The sequence below is a fragment of the Acinonyx jubatus genome, chromosome A2, assembly GCF_027475565.1.
Source record: "Acinonyx jubatus isolate Ajub_Pintada_27869175 chromosome A2, VMU_Ajub_asm_v1.0, whole genome shotgun sequence".
Lineage (NCBI taxonomy): Eukaryota > Metazoa > Chordata > Mammalia > Carnivora > Felidae > Acinonyx > Acinonyx jubatus.
In genome coordinates, this window is record NC_069383.1 from 72295589 (window position 1) to 72321383 (window position 25795).

The 25795-nt window shown below is 36.7% G+C and overlaps 1 protein-coding gene across 3 annotated transcripts in view; it reads right to left on the reverse strand.

The window, feature by feature from the left end:
• The window catches only part of ANKIB1 (ankyrin repeat and IBR domain containing 1), a 145200-nt gene that overhangs the window by 21620 nt on the left and 97785 nt on the right, over positions 1–25795 (reverse strand). For all 3 annotated transcript variants that reach the window (XM_015066513.3, XM_015066512.3, XM_053218469.1), the window contains 4 exons: positions 21639–21783; positions 19987–20153; positions 9770–9858; positions 1470–1600 (listed from right to left, as the gene is read on the reverse strand). In XM_015066513.3, the coding sequence (XP_014921999.2) occupies positions 1470–1600; positions 9770–9858; positions 19987–20153; positions 21639–21783 (532 nt within the window). The remainder of the gene's footprint in view (positions 1–1469; positions 1601–9769; positions 9859–19986; positions 20154–21638; positions 21784–25795) is intronic.

The window sequence follows — 25795 nt, forward strand, 5'->3', positions numbered from 1 at the left end:
AAGACAACTAATTTATATTAATTTTATAGTACTAATTAGCTTATAAAAATGATCTGGTAACTGCTATCATTTTTTATGTAATAATGATAATGATCATTAGCTTTAATATTAAAGCTCAAGTCATACTGGGGCTCTAAGGTGACTCAGTTGGTTAAGCGCTGGACTCTTGATTTCAGCTCAGGTCATGATCTCATGGTTTATGGAATTGAGGCCTTGTTGCATTGGGCTCTGAGCTGACAGTGCAGAACCTGCTTGGGATTCTATTTCCCCTCCTCTCTCTGCTCCTCTGCTGCTTGTGCTCTCTCTCTCTCAAAAATAAATCAATAAACTTAAAAATATATATTAAAAAAATCAAGTAATACTTAGAAGATATTGATGTATTTAATATTGGAATCTTCTGAACTATTTGGGTTTCTTTCACAATGTAAATTAGAAAAGTTACATTATCCTCTCAATTTTAAGTAATTATTTTTTATATACATGGAGCTTCCAATGAAAAGAAAAAAATTGGATATCATTATAATTTTAAAACAAAAATGTTTATAAATTTGGCATGGATTAATAAAATATTTATTAACCTAATCCAGAGAATTTATTTTAAATATGGCAGTTTCTTTCTATGCAACTATGTCAGGAGGGTAGTCTTCCAAAAGTCATTATTTATATTAGTTATTTTTTGGTCAAGATCTTTGTTGGCATTTTCATTTCCATTATTTTTAAGTTTATTTATTTATTTTTGAGAGAGAAAGTGAGAGCATGAGCAGGGGAGGGGCAGAGATAAGGGAGGGGAGAGAGAGAATCCCAAACAGGCTCTATGCTGATTGTGTGAGCCTGATGTGGGGCTCAATCCCATGAACCATGAGATCATGACCTGAACCGAAATCAAGAGTCGGACACTGAACTGACTGAGCCACCCAGATGCTGCAGCATTTTCAATACAGGAAATAATTACTTGTTTGATTGATGATTTCATTAGCAGACTTAAAGTCTGCCTACAATCTTAGCTACCTTTATTATATAGCCACTTACGCATAGACACCAAGATTTAGATTTGGACCTAGCGGAATTGCCTGGGTCCTGACTTGGGCTTTGAAACTAAGCTGTGTGCTCAAAAGCCAGCTTTGTAAGAGATCTCTACATAAAGTAACACTTTATCATTTAATATTATTATTTATATACAGGCAAAACTCTCAAAATAATCACTAGCAGAGATGATTAGCAGGGAAAGATTCAGGCATTTTTGATCTTCTGGCCAAATATCGCTGAATCCTTAACCTATTTTTAACATTCATCATGAGTATAAAATTTAGTAGTATAAAGCAATACTTATTTCATTCAACAAAGAATATAGAATTTAATCTGCTAGAATCCATCTGAAACCCAGCAACATTTTTATGCTTGTTTCTTCTTTGGATTAACAGATTAAGATTCTAACAGCAAAGCATGCAAAATCCTCTTCAACGTCTTACCTTGGCACACTGCATGTGATTGCATCCCTCATTCTTCTGTATCGGAGACTTACAGTTAGCACAAGGCTTGGAGTTCGTTAACAACCAGAGACAATTGGCAGCATCCTCATAAGCTTCACTAACTCCTACAACTTTGGGATATTAAGCACAAACACAATATACATGATTTAGTGTATAACTTCAGAGGGAACCTCCCCCTACCCCCTGTGAAAGTGTTCTTTGTAGGCTGTCTCTAAGTTTTAACCACGTATTTTTCTTTTCTTTTTTTTTAATGTTTATTTATTTTTGAGAGAAAGAGAGAGCACAAGTAGGGGAGGGGCAGAGAGAGAGGGAGACACAGAATCTGAAGCAGGCTCCAGGCTCCAAGCTGTCAACACAGAGCCCGATGAGGGGGTTGAACTCAAGAACCATGAGATCATGACCTGAGCTGAATTTGGACGTTTAGCTGACTAAGCCACCCAGGCGCCCCAAACCATGTATTTACTTTCTTATTAGGATCTATGGCAAAGTTTTAAAACTGCTTTATTCTGAATAGCAGGATTATAGGATAAGGAGGTGTATTCCAAAAGCTTGATATATGAAATATGATTTAAAGATTTCTTTCTAAAGTTGTGTTCAAATAAATTGGGGAAGAAAAAACCCATTTTAAAAAAGCAATATATTACTGTCTGTTTAAATTAACTATTGTAGAAAGAATGGCCCCTAGACCATAATTTCTTGTGGGTCAGTTGTAAACATAATGACCAGATACTTTTCACCATAGTAAAAAACATGAAAGTTATATTGAAATATCAATATTTTTGTCCATGAAAACTTCAGATAAACTAAAAATGAATCCCATGTGACATGTCTAAAACTAAACTTATCATTTCCCCTAAACCTGCCTCTTTCTCTATTCCCTGTCCTAGTAAATGATATGATCATCAACTCAGAGTCAATCCAGGAAGACCATGATTTTGGACACCCTCCTTTCCCTCACCTGCCACATTCCACTGTTTCTACCTCCTTCTCTTTGTTTATGTCTCCTCTCAATTCCCACTGCTTACTGCTTTAACTAAGGTACTCCACACCTCTTGCCTAGACAATTAAAACACACACAAAAAAATCTATTTCCCTGGCTCCTTCTTCTGCCCCCTACTTCTACTATACTGCCTACACAGTGATCTTTTAAAAATACAAATTGCTTTTTGGGGTACCTGGGTGGCTCAATTGGTTAAGAGTCCAACTCTTGATTTTGGCTCAAGTCATGATCTCACAGTTCCTGAGATAAAGCCCTACACTGGGCTCTGTGTCGATAGCATGGAGCCTGCTTGGGATTTTCTCTCTCTCTCTCTCTCTCTCTCTCTCTCTCTCTCTCTCTCTCTCTCTCTCTCTCTCTCTCTCTCTCTCTCCCTCTCCCACTTGTGTGTGTACTCTCAAAATAAATAAGAGAAAAAAAAATAAAAAACCAAGTCTCCTTTAAATCTTTAAGATGCTCCCCACTGACTGCCAAGATAAAATAAAACTGCTTTAGCAAAAAATGCAAAGTCCTTCATGATTTGGCTGCTGTCTACCTGGCAAGCTTCTCCTACCCTCTAACCCCACACTAATCTTCTATTCTTCATCTGAAACTCAATTTATTCTACTTTGATTTGAGATCTGCAGTCTTACGGAATGTCATGGTTTTTAAAGATTCTAAATCTTACATTTTATGTTTTATAACCAACACCCCTCCCAGCACCCCAAGAGGAGAGTTAGGAGCTAGAGAGAGTTGCAGATGCACAATTAAAAAATCATTTTTTTCCTCCCTGTCAGTATTAAGTTTGTTTTGTTTTCTAGCTCTAAGTGCACAGGGAAGCTCTACCTTTTCTTTCCTGAAAAAGATGTCCAAAACTCACTTTGACATCAATGCACATGGCCCATCCAATCAAGGCCCTGAGTACATGCAGCCACTCTCAAAAGGGTGGGGTAGTTAGTGTACTGTTAAAAGCAGGTGAGAAATCAGACTCTTTGAGTTTTGAAGTTTAAAAGGAAAAATTACCCAACCCTAGAGAGGGAAGGGAGACAAAGGTTTGGGCTGGCTGACCTCTGGGACGTGACTCAGTATATGAACTGGAAGAGCTGAGCACTATGATTAGCCCTTCGATGGAGCTTAGCAGTGGAGGAGTGGGGCTGTCTTGCTGCAAGGAACCCCAAGTGCCTACCTACTTACGTTTGTTCAACAACAGAACAGCAGCTACTGCTGGACTATGAAGCACTGTTTTTCAATTTCACCACATAGCAAAGTGAGACAATAACAGCAATGAACGGACCAGACTCCACTCCAGTACTAAACTCACTTGGTAGAAGATGGTTTGATTAGGGTGCTGCTACAGAGAACTCTCAAGTTAATTTAGTGGAGAAAAGGAGTTTCAGAAAGAACCTACTATACTTATAGTTAATCAGCTCAAGCTGTGGAGGTAATGCCATTTACAAAGGGTACTGCTTTAAAACCTAATCACTAAGTACAATGTCTAGTTTTTTTTGTTTTTGTTTTTGTTTTTTTTTTTTAAGGAGTGGCCTTTCTCCTCCTTTCAGCATCAACATTATTTTTAGCTCAGAGGCTCTAACATATTCTTATGGCCTTTATTGTCCATTGTTACAATAAATAAAGCACAAAGCCATTAAAACAAAGCAGCTTGTGTGGCCTGCAACATAACAGTTTTTTTCTACCACCCTCGGAGAGAATGCTAGTTCCTGTGTTCTAGAGGATTGTATGAAGTAAATTGTGTTCAAGAAATAACTATTATTAAAACAGAAACTTGTAGTGGGAAAAAGGCCTTTACTTCTAGTTCTCTGAACATGCTCATTTCATACATGTGCCTTTTGTATATACTCTTCTTCATACCTGCAATATCTATCTCCCTTCAGTCTACCTGGTAAGTTTTCTTCACCCTGAGTTCCAGACTCTTCTCTTCAATTACATGACTATTGTATCTTGATCTTCCTTCCTCAATAATCTAGTGTGCTTAGGTCTCTTTGTAAGAAATATTAACTTCATTTAATCAAGTATTAGAGCATAACAATCTAAGATCTACTAGTAGAATCAACATGTATGTAAGTGAAAAAAATGTTGATTTTAAAGACTGACTTCTTAAAAAGACTATTTGAATTCTATTCAGTAACCATTTATTATGTAGTATGGAAAAACTGGCCTGAAAATTTTTATAAATTAGCTATCTTTTCACAGAATATATAATCATTCTCCTTCTTGCTCTCATTAGACATAATAGAGGCGGTTTCAGTGCTGAAAAATAGTATTTGAATCCTTATATTGAATTCTTTGAACTAATCTTAGTATATCTTCTATTACTTTTTTCTCATTAGATTTTGTCACTCCTTTTGAGTCTCATAATTCAAAGACTTTGGAAAACTGGGCATAAAGGAGAAAATGATCTCAGGAATTGACAAGTTCAGTTGAAAATGCTTATGCCAAAGATATGTGACCATGATCCAAATTAATATGTAAACCATACAGCATTAAATCATACTTTTCTTTCTTGGAATATTATTTTTATATATTTAATGATGATGTTCTGCTTAAACATTTCAGTTGGTCCACTAATGTTTGCATTAAGCCTTATCCTAAATTTCATAAACTTCAGTGGCCATTAATAGTGGTCAACAGGTCATCACATTTCAGTATGGAGGACAATGAGAAAATTCCTAGGTTTTTCTCAGCAACTGGGAACTTTTCTGCAGTCTTGGCTTTGGTCCTTCTCTGGTAGACAACTTTTTAGGTATCCTCAGTCTTTTGTCTTCTATCCAATTTTCTAAAGTTCCTCCATTTTTCTGAATTAAAACCCTATTTGGAACTCTTTAAATGAATCTTCGGTTTTTAATTTGAGGTCTCCCTGTCTCTGGCCACCAAAGTAACTATGTATAGACTATATATACCATTTTCTAGTGCTTCTATTTCTCTTCTCTTTTCATTATCAGAATCATTATCGTATGTAAAGATATTTTGTCACAGTTCCACCAATAATCTGCACTTACTAGCTAGGTTGTTCTCTTTCTCTCTCCCTAGTAAAAACTTATTTGTGGGTATGGAATGATTGACCAATTTTACAATGTTAAAAGATAACTAAAAATAATCACCCATTTCAAAATGCTTGTTTTATATCTTAAATCAGACATGGCCATTTTCTACTCAAGAATTAAATAATATATTGTACTAATTACTTCCTGTTGTGCATTAAGTCTTCTAGGCAACTGGTAAGTACACTAGATTTACAACTTAATAAAATTACATCTTCTTAACTCTCCTCTCCTACCTGCATTGCCTCTGTCTTGTTCCAGCCCTCATATCCTCTTACCTGGACATTCTGAAGTTTTCTCAGAAATAGTGTTCTTACCTACTGTCTCAATGGTCCTCATTCACCATCCACACTTCCACCTGAGTGTTCTTTCTCAGTAAGCATTTTTGATTATCACTCTCCGACTCAAAACTCCTTTTCAGTGTCTCAGGATGAAGTCAGACCTCCCAGCATTGCACATAACCTCTACCTCGCCGCACCCGTGACACCTGATTTGGACTTCTGTCTGTGCAGTCTCATCTCTGGTGCAGCACCTTCCTTTGCACTGGTTTGTACTCAGTATCTGCAGCCCTTGAATACACCATGCTATCTCACAGCTCTGCTTCACCCAAAGCCCCAGTACCCTTCCTGTGTGCATGAAGTACATCTACCAGTTCTCAAGAAGCAGCTCAAGCACCAATTCTTTTATAATGCTTTTCCTCACACTCTCGTAGAGAACTGGTCTTCTCTTGCTCTCTTCCCTCCCTCACAATGTGCCACAGGTATGCTGTTCTTTCACAGCATTAATAATATTTCTTCTTCATCTCTAAAATGTAAATTTCAAGTAGCGGTCACCTTATTTCCATATTCTAATATAAAATACCACTTAATAAATGTTAAATAAATAACAAAGATATCACTTAAAAGCAACAAGTTATTTCTAAGTTTTCTCAGCATCTCTTCTAAGCTGCAGATAAGCACTTGTAAAATCCCACTGGACATCTCCACATATATGTCCTACAAGTACCTCAAGTTAAAACGTCTGTAACAAAACTCGTTACTGTTCCCTGAAACTTACTGTTTTTTAAAAAATATTTATTTATTTATTTATTTATTTATTCGTGTGGAGGGTGGGAGGAGGGACAGAGACAGAGGGACAGAGAATCCCAAGCTGACTCCACGCTGTCCGTACACAGCTTGATGTGGGGCTTGAATTCATGACCCGTGAGATCAGGACCTGAACTGAGATGAAGAGTCGAACGCTTAACTGACTGAGCCACCCAGGAGCCCCAAAAGTTACCCATAACTGAATTTCCTAGGCTGACCAATGATCTACCCTCTTACTCAAATTAAAAATTCCCCTCCCTACTTTGATCTCTCCTTCAGTCTAACCTTCCTAGTCATCACTTATCTTTGTAAAAATATCTCAGATGCCACTTCCCTACTTAAAAAATGCATTCTATGGCTTATTCTGTTAATAAAATAACTTCAGACAATTTGGCAAAACTTCACAATCTGGCAACACCTATCTTTCCAGCCTCATCTCTTACAAATTCTCCCATGGACATTAATGTTAGGCTTCATATAAACGTATAAAGAAATGTAAGTAGGTGGGCAATAGCAAACCATGTCTAATAAATATGTTTCTTGGTTCCCGAAGCAAAAAGAGAAAGCAAAACCCAATTGTCTTGTCATGTTTAAAGGTGTTGCAGGATATTAGTATTAATCTATGGAACTCACACATGTACACAGACCCATACATATCAGGAGAATAGGGAAAATGGATGGGTGTCAAGGGAGCAATGGCAAGCTATTATCTGGGATTCAAGAAAGACACACAACGTACCTGGGGAATAAAAACAATCTATAGAGGTGTTTTTGATTTGGGAAGTTCCTAGCATGTACCAGGTACTCAAAAAAATATTTGCTGAGGAGGGTCTGGGTGGCTCAGTCAGTTATGAGTCCGACTTCAGGTCATGATTTATGAGTTTGATACCCGCTTCAGGCTCTGTGCTGAAAGCTCAGAGCCAGAAGCCTGCTTCAGATTCTGTGTCTCCCTCTCTCTCTGCCCCTCCCCCATTCATGCTCTGTCTCTCTCTGTCCCAAAAATAAATAAACGTTGAAAAAAAAAATTAAAAAAAAAAAAAAGCATAAGCAAAATTAAAAAAAAAAAGAATTGGAAATATTAAAAAGAATTGTTGATTGAATGATAGAACGTTCAGGGTAGAAATATTTAATTGGATCTCACCATGAAATATCCTAAGATTATCCATTTCTTTTTCTCCTGGATAAGGGACATAAGCCTTCTCATCATGTGAAAGGTATCTCCTTCATTATCAATTAATAAACTGATATTCTGGTTTACACAGTAGTCTCTTCTTCATGGATTTGAATGACCCTGAGTCAATGCATAAAATGAATCTTGTGAATCTAAAACGCTAAGGACAAGCTCTTGGGCAATGGTATATTGCCTGATAGAATACAAACTGTAGGGTTTCATAGCTGTCAGCCAGACTCTGCCAGTGTCACTTCAGCTGCTGACAGGAATAACTGCCAGATCTCTGCCTCTGCAGATATGCTAAAACCCAATTCCTCTCTCACTGTCTTCAGGAGGATTCTTTAAAAAAAAAAAAAAAAAAAAAATTTTAACATTTATTCATTTTAGAGAGAGCACGAGTAGGGGAGGTGCAGAGAGAGAGAGACACACACACAGAATCTGAAGCAGGCTCCAGGGTCTGAGCTGTCAGCACAGAGCCTGACATGGGGCTGAACTCACGAGCCGTGAGATCATGACCTGAGCTGAAGTCAGAAGCTTAACCGACTAAGCCACCCAGGTGCCCACCTTCAGGAAGATTCTATGACACCCGCCTGCCCAGCCTGATTTACTCTCATCTTTATCCAACTATAGTAGTTATCATGTGATACTGTAATGATCTGACTGCTTCCCTTCTAGCCTATTACTTTTTGAAGGCCGGCATCATCATCATGTGCTTTGCTCATAATAAGTATAGGTTCACTGAGTGAATATTTTTTTTAAATTTTTTTTAATGTTTATTTATTTTTGAGAGAGAGAGGGACAGAGTGTGAGCAGGAGAAGGGCAGAGAGAGAGGGAGACACAGAATCCGAAGCAGGCTCCAGGCTCTGAGCTGTCAGTACAGGGCCCAACAGGGGCTCAAACTCACAAACTGAGAGATCATGACCTGAGCTGAAGTTGGACGCTTACCCTACTGGGCCACCCAGGCGCCCCTGAGTTCTTTTTTTAAAATTTTTCTTTATTCTTAATTTTGAGAGCTAGAGCACATGTGCAGTTGTGCATGAGCGGGGCGGGGGGACGGGCACAGAGGGAAAGAGAGAGAGAATCTTAAGCAGGCTCGATGTCCAGACGAAGCTCAGTGAAGGCCTTGATCTCATGACCATGAGAACATGACCTGAGTCGAAATCAAGGGTTGGATGATCAACTGACTGAGCCACCCAGGTGCCCCAGTTAATTCTTAATCCTGATTTGTAATACCTGCAACTAATTCCATTATATAAAAAGTTAAAAAAATTAACTTTTATATTAATTTGAAAATAAACAGTTGTCATAAAACACTTTAGGGGATGAGAAATTATTGCAAAGCAGATATATTTACTTGTTAAATGCAGGAATTGCTATTAGGAAGGCTAATTCAAACCCATTCTGTTTCTAGGCACATACCCTGTTCCTGATGTCACTCAATCCAATCTAAGGGTTAATTTCCTCATCTGCAAAATGGAATTACTAACACCAATTTCATAGCATTTCTGTAGGATTAATATTTATAAAAATCTCAGTTAAAATAGTTATAGACATGGCATTTAATATAAGTAAATCTACAGAGCCACATAATACCAAGAAATTAACTTGTCTTATCATCCAATGGAAGATTCCAGGGAAGTAAGAAACTTCCTCTCACTACAGTTTATACATTTCTTCCCTTAAAGTACAGAAAAGCTAGTTGGTCCACCCCAGGATAAAGGGGAATGGCTGTAGGAGAAGGACTTATATGTGACCCCTGTTTACCCTGTTTATCTTAACTTAAAACAGTCCGTCAGAAATATGGAACCTCTGATTCACCATTGCAAAAACCTTGTGATGTCCAAAAGGGTGTTGGTTAGAGGTATAATGTTAAACAGCAGAGCTATAGCATTGAAAACTTACTTAATGAAGACTCTAAGTAATATGACCATATTATCTTTTGAATGCTATTAGAACATATAGTATAGCTTTCTAAGATTCCTCTTACGTTCTTCTGGTTTCATTTCAGTTATTTTTTGTAGCCAATTTTTCCATGTTTGGCAGTCACAAGGCTCATGTGCTTCACCAAGGCACTCCCTGAAGAGGAAAACATAGAAAAGGCAATTAAATATTCTTTATCAACATCAAGGCAAAAGAACAGGTGAAAAGTGTTCTTCCAATTAAAAAAACATTTTTTTTAAGTTTATTTATTTTTGAGACAGACGGACAGCGAATGAGGGAGGGGCAGAGAGAGAGAGAGAGATAATCCCAAGCAGGCTCTTGTCTGCAGTGGCATCACAGAGCCCAATGCCAGGCTCAATCTCATGAACCATGAAATCATGATCTGAGCTGAAACCAAGAGTTGGATACTTAACTGACTGAGCCACTCAGGTGCCCCAGTGCTCTTCCAATTTTAAAGCTGAGAAAACTGAAGCACAGTGACTAGTGAGAAATGAAGTATTTCAATAGAGGAAGTGAAAATATGATTCTAGAGCTTGATACTGCCAGGTCAATTTTTTTTTAAAGCAGCACATTCATTTACACATTTTTAAAAGTTCCAAATAGATTACCTAACATTTATAATTTAGTTTTGCATGCTATAAGTTATGAGCTATAAAATATTTTTATCAGTTAGGTCCTGTCCTCACTAATACTACTCAAATTTTGTTCCCTGGGATAGCAGCATTGCCACTGCTCAGGAGCTTGTTAAACATGCAGAAGAGCAGGCCCATAAGACCTACTGATTTAAATCTACATTTTATCAAATTACCACGTGACCCGTCTGCATTTTAAAGTTTGAAAAGTACTGTTTTACATTACATTTTTGTTACTTTGACCTTGGAATCCCCAAGTAACAGCTAGGGCAATTTAATTTACCATTGAGTTTGCTGAATCCCAATTTTCTGTTTAACTGGATTTTGGCAAATTTTGATTTAAATAATTAAAAACATATCAATTTATCATTTGTAACTTGATTTTACATTCTTTCTATAGCTATATAGAAAATCCAACAGGCTTAAGGGGGAGCCTGGGTGGCTCAATCGGTTGAGTGTCTGACTGTTATGATCTCAACAGTCATGGGATTGAGCCCTGTGCTGATGGCTCGGAGCCTGCTTGGCAGACTCTCTCTTTCTCTCTCTGCCTCTCCCTCACCTCCTCTCACAATAAATAAATAAACATAAAAAAAAAGGCTTAAGGCCTTTAAAAATTACTTATTTTAATTCAATACAATGGTATATTCTGTAGTACAAAGGAAATTTTACAGTAAATAACAAAATATCATTTTGAAAGGAGAAAAACCCAATCTGTAGGTGCCATCATCATCATCATCATCATCATCATCATCATCATGTGTTATTTTAAACAAAGATCTTATTTGCAAAGTTTAAGTCTTAAGAAGACACACCTGTTGATGCAGGTAGAGTCTTACCAACTCTGAAGAACATTTTACTATATTAAGAATGTTTTGGGGCACTTGGGTGACTCGGTTAAGCGTCTGACTTCAGCTCAGGTCATGATCTCACAGTTTGTGGGTTCGAACCATGCACAGGGTTCTGTGCTGACAGCTCTGCTAAATTTCAGTATCTCCCTCTCCCTCTGCTCCTCCCCTGCTCACTCCATCTCAAAATAAATAAACCACGTAAATAAACAAACAAACAAACAAACAAATGAATTGAATGAATGAATGAATGTTTCAATTCTCCTTAACTACTATTAAAAAAATAGATGCTAACTAGTGTTGGGAAGGATGTGGAGAAACTGGAACCCTTATGCAGTGCTGGTAAGAATCTAAAATGATGCAGTTACTATGGAAAACAGTTTGATGGTTCCTCAAAATTTAAAACACAGAATTATTACATGATCTATCAATTGCACTCCTAGATATATACCTAAAAGAATTGAAAGTTTCGCTATGACTAAAATTTTCTCACCAATGTTTATAACAGCATTACTCACAAAAGCCAGAATATGGTTTACAACCCATATATCCATTAACAGATGAACAGATAAACAAAATGTGGTGTATATACACACAATGGAATTATTAGTTGGCCATAAAAAGGAATGAAATTCTGATACACACTACAACATGGATGAAACTTGAGACATTATGCTAAGTGAAATAAGTCACACACAAAAAGATAAATATCGTATGATAACCACTTACATTAAATATTCAGAAAAAGGAATTCACAGACAGTAGAATGGTGGTTAACAGTGGCTATGGGGCAAGGGAAGATGGGGAGTTATTGTTTAATGGTTAGAGTTTCTGTTTGGTATGAGGTAAAAAGTTCTATAAATGGATAGGAAACGGTTGCACAACATTAGGAATGTACTTAAAACCTCTGAATTATATACTTAAAAATGCTTTGAAGGGAAAAATAAAGCATCAATTATCTTGAAAGAGTAATTTAGTTTGCTTAAGTTCCTGATATTACTGGGGTGCCTGGGTCACTCAGTTGGTGGAGCATCTGATTCTGGATTTCAGCTGAGGTTATGATCTCAAGGTCCTGGGATTGAGTCTTGAGTCGGACTCCGAGCTGAACATGGAGACTGCTAAAGATTTATTTTCTTTCTTTTTCTTTCTTCCTTTCTCTTTCTTCCTTTTTTCCTTCCTTCCTCCCTCCCTCACTCCCTCTCTTTCTTTCTTTCTCTCCCTTTCTTTCTTTCTTTCTTTCTTTCTTTCTTTCTTTCTTTCTTTCTTTCTTTCTTTCTTTCTTTCTTTCTTCCTTCCTTCCTTCCTTCCTTCCTTCCTTCCTTCCTTCCTTCCTTCCTTCCTCCCTCCCTCCCTCCCTCCCTCCCTCCCTCCCTCCCTCCTCTTTCTCTTTCTCTCTCTCCCCCCACCCTGACCCCCTGGCCCTCTGCCCCACTTGTGTGCTCTCTTTAAATTAAAAAAAAAAAAAGTGTTAAAAAAAATTCCTGACATTACTGAATCTGGCATTTGGGAAATCTTTTCCATAAGTGTGGTTTTATAAAGTTTCTTAGGAATTTAGTGGTGACTTAACAGTCATTCAAAAAATATTGGGTTGATTAAAAATGGAAGTAAAAAAATGCAAGTAGACGTATTATATATTACATTCACTTTAGTACATATTAAAATCGACTCTGCTTTCCAGAAATATAAGGGATATCTGTGATAACTGTTAATTTTAATTTGGCACATATACTAGCATACACTAGAGTAAAAAATATGCCACAGATCTAGGAACAGTGTTTCCATATGGTGCTTAGGAATACATGCAGGGATAGAGTGTCTAGATTTGTCATGACTTATTAAAAAACAATTTAGGTGTAAAATAGACTTCTATATCTGCAGTATCTAAATGAAGCCAATGAAACAAATTATTTCTGTTAACTTTAAAGTTTTTTCCCCCATGAAGATTAAACAACACATTGAATATTTTTCCCTACTAGAATCAATACCAGTATGACTGGCTCTGGTGTCAGAACATTTTCTGACAGAACCAGGAAAATAATCATGAGGGTTGTGAGGGGAAAACCCAATGTTTACAAATGGAATCTGAAAAAATAAATGCTATTTCTTCAAAAGGCCATAATTGCTTATCGGTGTGCTTGGTTCTCTAAGGTGCTGCATCAGACAGCAATACAAATGTTCTTTTCCAGAACCTCACTGGAGGATATAGACCTGCTGCTTCCTCAGGTGCTAGCTCAATCAGCAGGATCACTCTGAATGTTATAACTAGGCGGCACAGTTTCCAGAGCAATGCTAAGAGTGGGTATATAAATAGGAGAGGCTTATAAATAATAAATAAGTTAGAGCAAGGACTGTAAATTAAAAAGGGAGTTATTTTAAAACTAAGGCATTTGCGAAAATAAGCCCAAACTACTTTAAAGTATGGTAATAACAATGTTACCAGACATTACATGGTTGAAAATCTGAATTATGCCATGTGTAGGGAAAGGGTTATTCTGAGAGAAGTAATAAAGAGACTGGAATATTCTGCAAACACTGGAAAGTTAAATATCTGAAGAAAGTTTCAACCAAGACACCAATAACTGGTGACAAGTTTTCTGACAGACCTAGCACCTGCTGTTGAGACTGTACCTCAAAATGTCACTAAAAACAAGTGAATTGGAAGAGGAATTTTGTTATATAGTTAAATGAAATGTAGACACACCAATAGAGTGAGTTCACTAAGGGGAAAAACTGCTTCGTTATAAAGGAAAAAGAGGTTATCTAATATAAAATCCTTAACCCTGTCCAAATATGATAGTTAACTAATATCAAGAGATCAAGGAATGGTTCTTTCCTTGAAAATTTGTCAATATGCACAACCATTGGCAGAAATATACAGTGACTCCAAAGGATTCTGGAAAAGTAAAAACCTTCTACTAAAGTTTCATCACCTGATGGAAGAAATTTCTATCAAGAAGTTGACAATTTCAGTTCACTGCCATTTTAGAACTATATTAATGACGAATCCTGATTAAGTAGAAATCCTCATTTTATGATTTTCTTCCTTTAGTTAACTTTCTCCCTTAATTAACAAATCAACTAAAAATTATAATTCAAAAAAACTAGAATTTGGGGGGCACCTGGGTGGCTCAGTTGGTTAAGCATCTAACTCTTGGTTTCAGCTCAGGTCATGATCTCACAGTTGAGGAATTTGAGCCCCAAGCTGGGCTCTGTGCCAAAAGCACGGAGCCTGCTTGGGATTCTCTCTCTCCCTCTTTCTTTGCCCCTCCCCCATCCTCTTGAGGAAAAAAAAAAAAAAAGCTAGTAGTTTTGAGTTTACCAGGCAATGTTGTAATACCTTACATACACTGACTCATTTAATCCACATAACAACTCTTTCAAATTGGTACTATTATCCCCATTTCTAAAAATTTCTTTCTTTTCTTCTTCTTCTTTTTTATAATTTTTTAATATATATTTTTGAGAGAGAGACCAAACATGCACATAAGTGGAGGTGGGGCAGAGAGTGAGAGAGTGAGAGTGACAGAGTGAGAGAGTAAGAGAGAGAGAGAGAGAGAGAGAGAGAGAGAGAGAGAGAGAGAGAGAGAGAGAATCTGAAGCAGGCTCTGCACTATCGGTGCAAAGCCCGACATGGGGCTTGAACTCACAAACTCAGTGATCATGACCCGAGTCGAAGTCAGATGTTCAACTAACTGAGCCACCCAGGTGCCCCTATTATCCCAATTTAATATTTATTTATTTTTGAGAGAGAGAGAGAAAGAGGCGTGAGTGGGGGAGGGCAGAGAGTGAGACACAGAATCTGAAGCAGGTTCCAGGCTCTGAGCTGTCCGCATAGAGACTGATGTGTGGCTCGAACTCAAGAACCATGAGATCATGACCTGAGCTGAAGTCGGACACTTAACCGACTGAGCCAGCCAGGTGCCCCCGTATCATCCTATCTAAAATGCACAGAGAGGCTCAATACTCTGCCAAAGGTCACACAAGGAGCAAGCAGATGAGCTGAGATTTGAAGCCAAATTGTTTGACTTTGGAACTAGTACATTTTATGTTGACTGCATCAGTTACAAAGGCTTCAATTGTATCACTGTATTATAAGAGAAGATGCTTGTTTATCATCAAGTCACACAGCTAGTTAATGGCAGTTAAGTCTCAAATGTTTCCCATGTTAAGTCCTATGTTTCCCATGTCAATCATGTGCTCCACTGAAATCTGATAAATTGAACTTTCAACAGTATTTATTTAGATGGGTATGATACTTTGTATGATATTTAAACAGGGTCTTATGATCGATTTCTATCAAATAAATATCATGTTTCATTTCTGGGCCTAGGACAAGCTGGTGAATATATTCTGCTAGTTAGCAGGACTCTGATACTAAAATAGCTAAATACTGCCAATCTGGAAAATTTTTTTCCAGAGCCAGAGTTTATTAAGTAAGGATTTGAGACTCTAATTTTTCAAGAGAAGATGAGACTCAACTATTAGGGTCCACAAACAAGAACAACATCATGTATTTTTCCCAGAGGACTCTTAAAGAGTCTGTTGCCTGTTAAGTCTGTGGAGGACATGAAGCATGAAACTACTGTTTTAACTCAATCAAGATTCATGATCCTAACAGGAGAGTAGGTTTTATCAAAATCCTTATTGTGGGTATTGGAGGAAAACAGAATGAGCTGACAATATTAATGCAGACATTTACTTGTGAAGTTTCCTGAAATACCTGACAAGTCTGCACATTGTACTTTGATTCACTGGAAACTTCAGTGGACTAGAAACCTGACGCTGTTGTTTCTCATCAGTTGCATCACTATAATCCAAATCTTCTTCTTGGGTTCAATTTGTTTCATGGTGATGGTGACACTACTTTAAAGGGTTCTTTGCATAGTTTCAGAAAATAAATGCTCCACAGCTGGGTGATATATTAAAAACCACATAACATTACTGTTTAGAATATTCATGCCATTCAATTTTATTCAATAACTCAAAAATATGTTTGACAGTCTATGGATTTAGAAGAGATGAATTCTATTTAAGTTCTCCATTTCCAATGGCAACAATGGTGATTAAAGGGACTGGGGACAGTAATATAGGAGAGATATGACCATTATACATAAGGTTAAATTTGAGTTCTTCTCCTCACAGATTAGAATTTGGGTGGTATTAAGAAGTATTTTTGACAATAAATCTTTAAAAAGTTGCCTCGGAAAAGAAAGACTTTGCATTAGTTCAGAGGGCATAGAAGTTACATAGTAGCATATTCTACTTCATAAAGAGGAAAACAGAGGGGAAATGCTCATTGGCTCAAGTTATGAACTCGGTCTATGGACAATATTGTCAAGATCAGACAAAATACAATTATACAGGCTAAGGGAAGAAAGCATTCTAGGTTCAGTTATTAAGAGCACAGAACTGGTGGGTGAAAAAGTTACAAAAGAAAGGACTACTTTGTGGTGGGAAAGGAAATGTATACTCCTACCTTCCCTCCTATCAATAAATATGTTCAGTTATACCCAGGCCCACATCCCTCTTGGGGATGGCTCTCAACTCATTCTGTCACATGCAGCTCTTAAAAAGAAGGAACTATTAGGGGCACATGGGTGGCTCAGTCAGTTAAGCATCTGACTCTTGATTTTGGCTCAGGTCATGACCTTACAGTTTGTGAGATAAAGCCCTGTGTCGGGCTGTGTGCTGACAGCGCACAGCCTACTTGGAATTCTCTCTCTCCCTCTCCTCTGCTCACGCACTCTCTCTCAAAATAAATAAACTTAGAAGAAGAAGAAGGAGGAGGAGGAGGAGGAGGAGGAGGAGGAGGAGGAGGAACAATTATTTTCTCATGGTTTTTGTAATCATCTTTAGAGAATATTTCTGAGGTTTCTGGGGAAAGAAAGAAACTGAGAATCATATACCTTTATTTTATAAAGATTTCTCTTACAAAACTTTCATTTGCATAGAGCTGATTTTGCCTCTTTTTGAAATAGTAGATAAGGGCAGTAGAATTCTACTTAGAATTGTTTTAATTTTTAGAATTTCTGATTACAGACAAAGCTCTTTTATTACATGAATAAGATTAGGAAGCTAAGAATGTAAAAACAGAGACTGCAAATTAATGCCTAGAGAGGTGAAACAGGCAATGTAAAAATCCTAGAATAGGATTTAGAACTAGAATTGCTATGTCCAGAAAATGATGGTTCTTTTTGCTAAGCCCTCTACTACCCTTATGAATAAGAGCAAGAGAAATGATTACCAAATGTGACTTTGAATCCATGTGGCTATTCACAGATCCTCTGAACTGGGATAAAATTCAAAAGAGGGCCTGTGATCTTGGCATACAGTACCACCTAGCCTGACTGGGGTGTGACAAAAAGCAAGCTAATATAATTCTCCAAACACTGGTCTAGAAATGTACAATTTGTAGCATCATATATGTTTATAGAAACATTGATACAGCTTTTAGAATCTGTCATTGGTAGGTTTTTCCATTAGTTTCATCATGTTCAGTCAAACCAAATCTACTACTTGTAGCATACAAAGAAAGGTGGGGAAGAACATAAAAAAAATTAGCTAATCTGCAATAAAAACTAGTAAAAGCTAGACCACAGAAACCATAGAGCTTAAGAAGACAATGCCAATCATAGGTTCTTCTCTCCCGTTCAAAACTTTTTATTCTCTGATCTTAGCAAATACTATCTTCTTATTTTCTAAATGTTTTATTAATTTACCTTTTCTATTTTTGTAGCTTCTCCACCAATCCTCTGAATTAGCCTTGTTCAACCACGATGCTTACATGAACCAGAGAACTCAGAAACTGATTTATGTGGTAACTTGCCTCAACGTTCCCAAGGATAATACATAATTAGTACCATTTTAGATGCACAGGGTGCACACGATGGGGTGCCTGATGGCACATGTGCTTAAATTTCTGAAGGAACTCCACACTAAGTCAGAACAGGGAGCCCCTTTATTTTTGTTACTTTAATTTTCTTATATTGTAGTGAAGTGGGTTCATATTCATCTAAGGACTATTTATTCATGAACAATTAAACTCTTGTGTATTCATTAACCCACTTGTCCCTTCTGAGCTGGATCCTGAACTCCTCTGGTGAGGTAGTAAGGTGGGGTTAAGAACCAATCCGCAAATAGTAAAACATGTAAAACTAAAAATTAGGAATTTGTCTTTTAAATGTTTTGAGAAATTACTATAGTTCTTTTTTTTATTTTTTATTAAAAAAAATTTTTTTTTTCCACGTTTATTTATTTTTGGGACAGAGAGAGACAGAGCATGAACGGGGGAGGGGCAGAGAGAGAGGGAGACACAGAATCGGAAACAGGCTCCAGGCTCTGAGCCATCAGCCCAGAGCCTGACGCGGGGCTCGAACTCACGGACCGCGAGATCGTGACCTGGCTGAAGTTGGATGCTTAACCGACTGCGCCACCCAGGCTCCCCATATAGTTCTTAAAATATAATAAATTACTATTATATGTGGATATAATCTATTACTCAGTAATTTGTTGCTGTTTTACTTTGAGTCTGATTTAGCTATGAAAGTAGTCAATATGGTTTTCCTTTCATTAATCCCTTCATTCAAGCACCTAGTACAGAAGTCTAGCAAACTTTTTCTGTAAAGAACCAAATGATACATATTGTGGGTTTTGTAGGCCATATGGTCTCTGTTACAACCAGGCAATGCTGTCATGGCCTGAAAGCAGCTATACACAATAGGTAAACAAACTGGCATGAATGGGTATGGCTGTGTTCAAATAAAAAATTGGTGGAGACAGTAGTTTTCTGACACCTGACCCAGAGTTCAGTGGTACATATAGACTGACAGTTCAAGAGATATTTTTACCTAATGATAATGATGATGAGGGTAAGAAATAGACTTTCAGGGTATGAATATTTCCATAACTACGCCTTCTTACTACTTAGCAGTGCTAGAATTTGACTTTGGTTTCTGATAAGTAGATAAGAGTTTTATACCCACCTAAAGTATATCCTTGCATATGTGATAAATTTGGAAATGAGAAAAAAGGAGAACAAATACTATTTCTTATTGTGATCATTTAATTAACTAAAACAAAACAGTTAATTATGACTGAATTGACTCTGAACAAAGCAGAATGCTGATGTCAGATATATAGTCAGCCTATCCATTACTGATTTGTCACCAGTTCATACTTATTGAGTACTTTCTTTATTAAACAAAACACAAGACACACAAAGTGATTCCTAAGTAGGACTGTGCATTAAGAACCACCTAGGAGCTTCTTTCTTGGGGCCCTACTCCAAAATCTATTATCAAAATCTTACTTGTTGGTGTCTAGATGAAAATTTGGGAAAACTGTCTTAGTTAATTCTGGTTATCCCTGGAGTCTTCAGTTTTAAGAAAAAAAGTTAAGCTCTAAACATGTTCTAATCTGTGGTTAGCAATTTGGTATTACTGTTTAAGTGCATGAGCTCTGGAGTCAGAGCTGGGCTCTAAACCCATTTTTGCCATTTCCTAGCTGTATAACCTGGGCAATTTCTATATGCCTGAGTTTCTTTATCTGTAAATTGGATATAATAACAGCATTCAACTCATAGCATTGTTGGGAGAATTCAATAGGTGAAAATATCTGGCATAACACCTGGCACACATCAGTCACACAATAAATATAAACTATTACTACTTATCACACATTTTTTCAATTACTAACAATGATATCAAAATATACTACATTTTAAAGGCCTAATTCAAGGTGCATAGTCTGTTAAGTGAATAGGCTATTCCAACTTGTCTTGTACTGACCAGCAGAAGAGGTGTCCTTTTCCACAGTCCACAGCAGGAGCTCTGAGCAAGGGAAAGCTGAGTGTATCAGACCCAGATGTATTTGACCCTTGTTTTGTAAGTCTGACTGCTCTTTCACAGCCTGGAGTAGGACACCATTTAATGGCAGGATTATTTTCAACAAAGGCCTGTTGGAACAGCAATAACAAAACATGACAGAAAATATTTTAATACTAAATTCTCAGAGTATATCCCATGTCAATTTAATTTAGAGGGAAAAAAAAGGCGTGAAATAAAAAACAAAGAGTAATCAGTCTAAAGAGATACTTAAAATAGTACCAGAAAGTATGAAACTTAAAAGTAAGAAGGAAAAAAGAGGTAATTACTTTAGTAACAACATGACTTTTCAAATTTATATTTTCTTTAATCTAAAAACCAGGTAGGGGTGCCTGGGAGGCTCAGTTGGTTAAGCCTCCAATTTTGGCTCAGGTCATGATCTCATGGTTCGTGAGTTTGAGCCCAACATCAGGCTCTGCACGGGTGGTGTGGAGCATGCTTGGGATTCTCTCTCCCTCTTTCTCTCTCTGCCCCACCTCCACAGTTGCTCTCTCTCAAAATAAATTTAAAAATATATAAAAAACACAAAAGCCAGGTAGATGATGAAGTAAAACATAACTATTCACAAAGAAAATGTGTAATTTAAACATGTTTTCTCATACAATATGCTGCTTTTCTGATGGCAAATAATTATAGAATAGAATCTTGTATGTGATTATTAGTTACATTAGAACTGCAAATTTCTAAATGGTGCCCTAATAATACAGAAGTCAATATTATGATGCTTTCTATGTTATGAAACAGCAGAATGTCTTTTTAAAAGTCCATATGTTATAGGGGTTAGACTACAAAAAAATCTGCATAAAGCAGTCAAAGTATAATTTTTAAATCACACAAGAAAGTAACTTACCTATGCTTCTGCACAACTCTTAAACAAAATTAAAGAATGCAGAAAAAAGAAACATAATTCACTATATGAAACTATTTTTTCAAAAAGCCATTCTAAATTGATAATCTTTATTTCTGAATATTTACATGTAGTAATGTAAAATATGTCTTTTAGAAAACTTCAAATAGGTACTACCTACTTTGAATACTGTTCTCATCAATCAGTTATAAAAGTGCCAACAGGCAAATCAGCATACAGTTCTGACCAACATTTTTTATTTTCTGTAAATTACTACTTCGGCTTTTAATTTTTACTTGTTTTTTAAAATTAAAAAAAAATTATTTTAGGGAGCGAGAGAGCGAGTGGGGGAGAGGGGCAAAAGTGGGGAGAGAGAGAGAATCTTAAGTAGGCTGCATGTTCAGCATGGAGCCTGGTGGGGGGGCTTGATCCCACAAACCTGGGATCGTGACAAGCCAAAATCAAGAGTTGGACACTCAACCTACTGAGCCACCCAAGTGCCCCTACTTTTACTTCTATCATGACTACAAAATAATGCTTTAGCTTATAACTGTAATTAATGCCAGCACTCCTTCATGCAGTTTTTCTGGGAGACAAAAGTCAGAGTCCATTATTTCACGTGTTTTCAAAAAAAAAAAAAAGTTAAATAAATCTGTTACACAGTTTTAATAAAATTAAAATGATGGAAATCAGATAATTGGCAGCATACCTTAATATCAAACTGTAGGTATCGTTTGTCCATCTCCTTAGAAACTACACTTTCTATGATATCCACAGGCACAAGTTGGAAGCAATCATATGCAGGGCAGAAAATGTTGTGAGCTTCACCTTCTTGAATTTTCAGATTCAAAAATCTATTAAAATTATCAATTGATAGAAAAAAAGGAAAAATATAACTTATTTTCACATTCTAAGAATTTTTTCTTTATGCTCAATTTTCTTTTAGAGTGTAATTAAAATAACACCAATGAACAAAGTGTGGAATATCAATTATAATACAATTGATTTAATAAAATATATATAATTCACATAATTCACAAATATTATTAAATATTATTTGCCCAACCATTCATTTATTCATACATACACACATATATGAATATATATACTCATATTTACGTTATATATATATTTTATACATGTTCTTGTTTTGCTTTATTCTAAAAATCTGAAACAATATACATAACATTAAAATTTAAGAAATGAGTGAATTGGAAAGGTCACATTCAATTCTCAATATTTCGTACTTTTAAAGAAAAGGGAGCAATTGTACAGAATTAAAATCCTGGATAATCCAAGAGATTTGGGAGTGGCATTGCAAAATAGCATACCTTTTTGAAGAAAAGACTTTCTGCTTATATTTCATTCAGACGAGTATTAAGTTGCATGTCCTACTCCAGGCACACTAGTTGACCTAGTCAAACTAGTTCCCTAGTTGCCCAGGGAAAAGGCATCCTGGAGAGTGACAGGAATGTAGCCCTAGGTGAATTAAGTGCTTAAGAGCAGGATTTTGGGTTAGACAATTCCAGGTCTGCCACTAACAAGTCATATGATCTTTAGCAATTTGTTTACCTGTCTGCCCCTCAGTTTCACTATCTGTAAAATGGAGGTAATAATAAGCATTTCTTGGGGTTGTTACACAGATTATATGATATAATATATGAACATCTCCATGGTGCCTGGCATAGATAAGAATTCATAAATTTTAGCAAGGGTTTTATTTTTATTATTAATATTTCCTATGGACAAACAAGAAGAAATGAGCTTTTAAAGTGTGATTTAACACTTAAACCTAGAGAAAATAAATGGAAAGCCAGGCAATTAAGTCACCATTCTCTAGTGATCACTATCAACTGTTTGACTCTTCTGCCTGCAGTATTTTTCCTTCAGGTTCTCTCAGGCTCTTAATTCTACTGCACTTAAAAAAAAAAAAATCAAACTTACTGTCATCAGATCTACCCCCTCTGCTCCATTTCCTTCTTCCACAATTTCATCCTGGCACTTTAAGGAAAACAGAGCCCTCTCTTCTGTTTTTTTTAATTTACTTAAGAGAGCAAGAGAACATGTGCTGAAGGGACAGAGAGGAAGAAGAGAGAATCCCAAGCAGGCTCTGCACTGTCAGCACAGCCCAATGGGGCTCGAACCCACGAACCATGAGATCATGACCTGAGCTGAAATCAAGAATTGATGCTTAACCTACTGAACACCCAGGTGCCCCCAGAACCCTCTCCTAATACCCTTTCTAACATACCCCAGACCTAGCCATATCTTTAGCTGTCTCTGCCTTCTCACTTCAGTGAAAGATGGCTTTCTTCTTCACCCCCAAGCTAATCCTTAAATATTCTGGCCAGCTCTGGAACTTGCACAATCCAGAAACCTATCCCCTCTTTGTCTCTGTTTCTGTCTCTCTGTCTCCCTAATGGCTCTTTTCTTTGGCATAATACATATGCTCAAGTTTTTTCCCACCCTGAAACATTTCTCAACCAAATGATCCTTTTTAGCTCTACTTTCCTTTCATATCAAATTTTCTTGACAAAATAGTTCGATGATTTGTCATTACTTCCTCAAGTCCATCCCATTCAACCTGCAACACTCTAGCTTTTGTCACCTCTTCACTGAATGGCCAGCTCTCAACAAGGCCATAAGACTACCCATTAGCCCAAGGATTCAAAACTTCTCAATTTTTATCTGCATTGACTTCTCTGGAGCATCAGACACCGCTAAACAGTTCCTTCTTTTAGATTCTCTCTTTTCTCTGGCTTCTAGGACTTATTTTTTTTCTGCTGGCATTATCTTCTTACTTCTGGTTGCTCCTTATCCATCTTTTCCACTAGTGACTTTTACTCCTCTGATCACTGATTTTTACGTTCTCTAGGGTTTTCACACCAAAAACCTTTTCTTCCCATTCACACCAAAAACCTTTTCTTCCCATTCCATTCAATCTTCCTGGGTGATCTGAATATTAACTTGGGGTGCCTGGGTGGCTCAGTTGGTTAAGTGTCTGACTTTAACTCAGGTCATGATCTCATGGTTTGGGGGTTCGAGACCCGTGTCGGGCTCTGTGCTGACAGCTCAAGTTCCTGGAGCCTGCTTTAGATTCTGTGTCTCCCTCTCTCTCTGCCCCTCCCCCACTTGCACTCTCTCAAAAATAAACATTAAAAAACTTTTTAAAATACTCCTAACTTAAACTACCACCTATATGCTAATGACTCCGAAATTTAAAGCCCAGATGTCTCTCCTTAGCTATAGATTTTACTACACACAATATTTGTTTAAATGCCTCATATGCATTTAAAATTCAACATGTTTAAAATCTTCCCTTCTATTTCTCAGTATAATTTAAAAGCCACACACACTCCACAAAACTGACATATGTCAACAGAAGGCCACTCTGTACCTTAGTTACTAGTTAAAAATTACCTGTATATACTCTGTGTCAAGAAAAACAATTTCACAGAAATAAAGATGGATGAAGTGTTTAGGGGAAATGCTATGGAGCAGCAGTTCCCAAAGTGTGATCTGTGGACCTGAGACTTTTCAGGGGGTTTATGAGGTCCAAACTACTTTCATAATGGTACTAAAACTTTGTTTTTCAGTTAAAACTGCTGATGCTGTAGCAAGAATCATGGCAGTGGTGCTAAAACCGTACTGGTAGACTTTATATTCTTCACTGCTTCACACTTGTAGTTAAAAAGCCAGTTTCATTTAAGAATAGCCTTGATGGAATAATTATGAATTACTGGTTATTAATAAATTTTATTATTTATTTTATTATAGTAAGTCTTAGCCCACAAGTACACATCTTTTGGGTATGCTGTGCAAAGAAATGGGAAGTAAGCATAATGAACTTCTGCTGCATACCAAACCATGTTAGTTGTCTCGGGGAAAAGTACTTAGGAAAATGTTCAATTTAGAAGTGGACCTACCTACTTTTATCATGGAATGCTATTTTTATTTGAACACTATTTATTTAGAAAATTAATTAAATGAGCCTGTCACGTCAAGGAAAAAAGTTGACAGTATTTGTTGCCAATGATAAAGTTCAAGACTTCACATAAAAATTAGAATTTTGAAAAATTCTTAATGCTACTGTGAACTTGACCGCTTCCCAATATCTATAGACTTTTCTTTTTTTCTTTTAAAAACTTATTTATTTAAATTCAAGTTAGTTAACATACAATGTAGTATTGGTTTCAAGAGTAGAACCCAGTGATTCATCACTTACATATGATACCCAGTACTCATCCCAACAAGTGCCCTCCCTAATGCCCATCACTCATTTAGCCCATCCCCCTGCCCACCTCTCCTCCAGCAACCCTCAGTTTGTTCTCCGTATTTAAGAGCCTCTTATGGTTTGCCTCCCTCTCTGTTTTTATTTTTCCTTCCCTTCCCCTATATTCATCTGTTGTGTTTTTTAAATTCCACATATGAGACTTTTCTGATGAGTTTGGTGATGATAGTAATTAATGTGCTTTTTTTTTTTTTTTTTACTATATTTATGTGTAGTGAAATATGTTAACACTGGAAGATCTACATAACCCAGTGAATAAATGTTTTCCAAAATGATGCAGTGCAAGATAGACCAACAGATTTTAATGTAGAGGTACCAAAAAAAAAAAATCTATTGATAAGGTTTCAGATTTTATACTGCAGCTAACCATTAAGAAACTACCAGTATGATGTATATTAGAGTATCTAAACTTATTAATATACTTCTCTTTTTTCCATCTACACATCTTTGTGAAGCCAAATATTCTTTATATATGTCAACCAAAACAATATATTATTACAGACTGAATGTATGGGAGTATAGCTGTCTGTTATTAAGCTAGACATTAAAGGGATTTGCAAAACAACACGACTCTT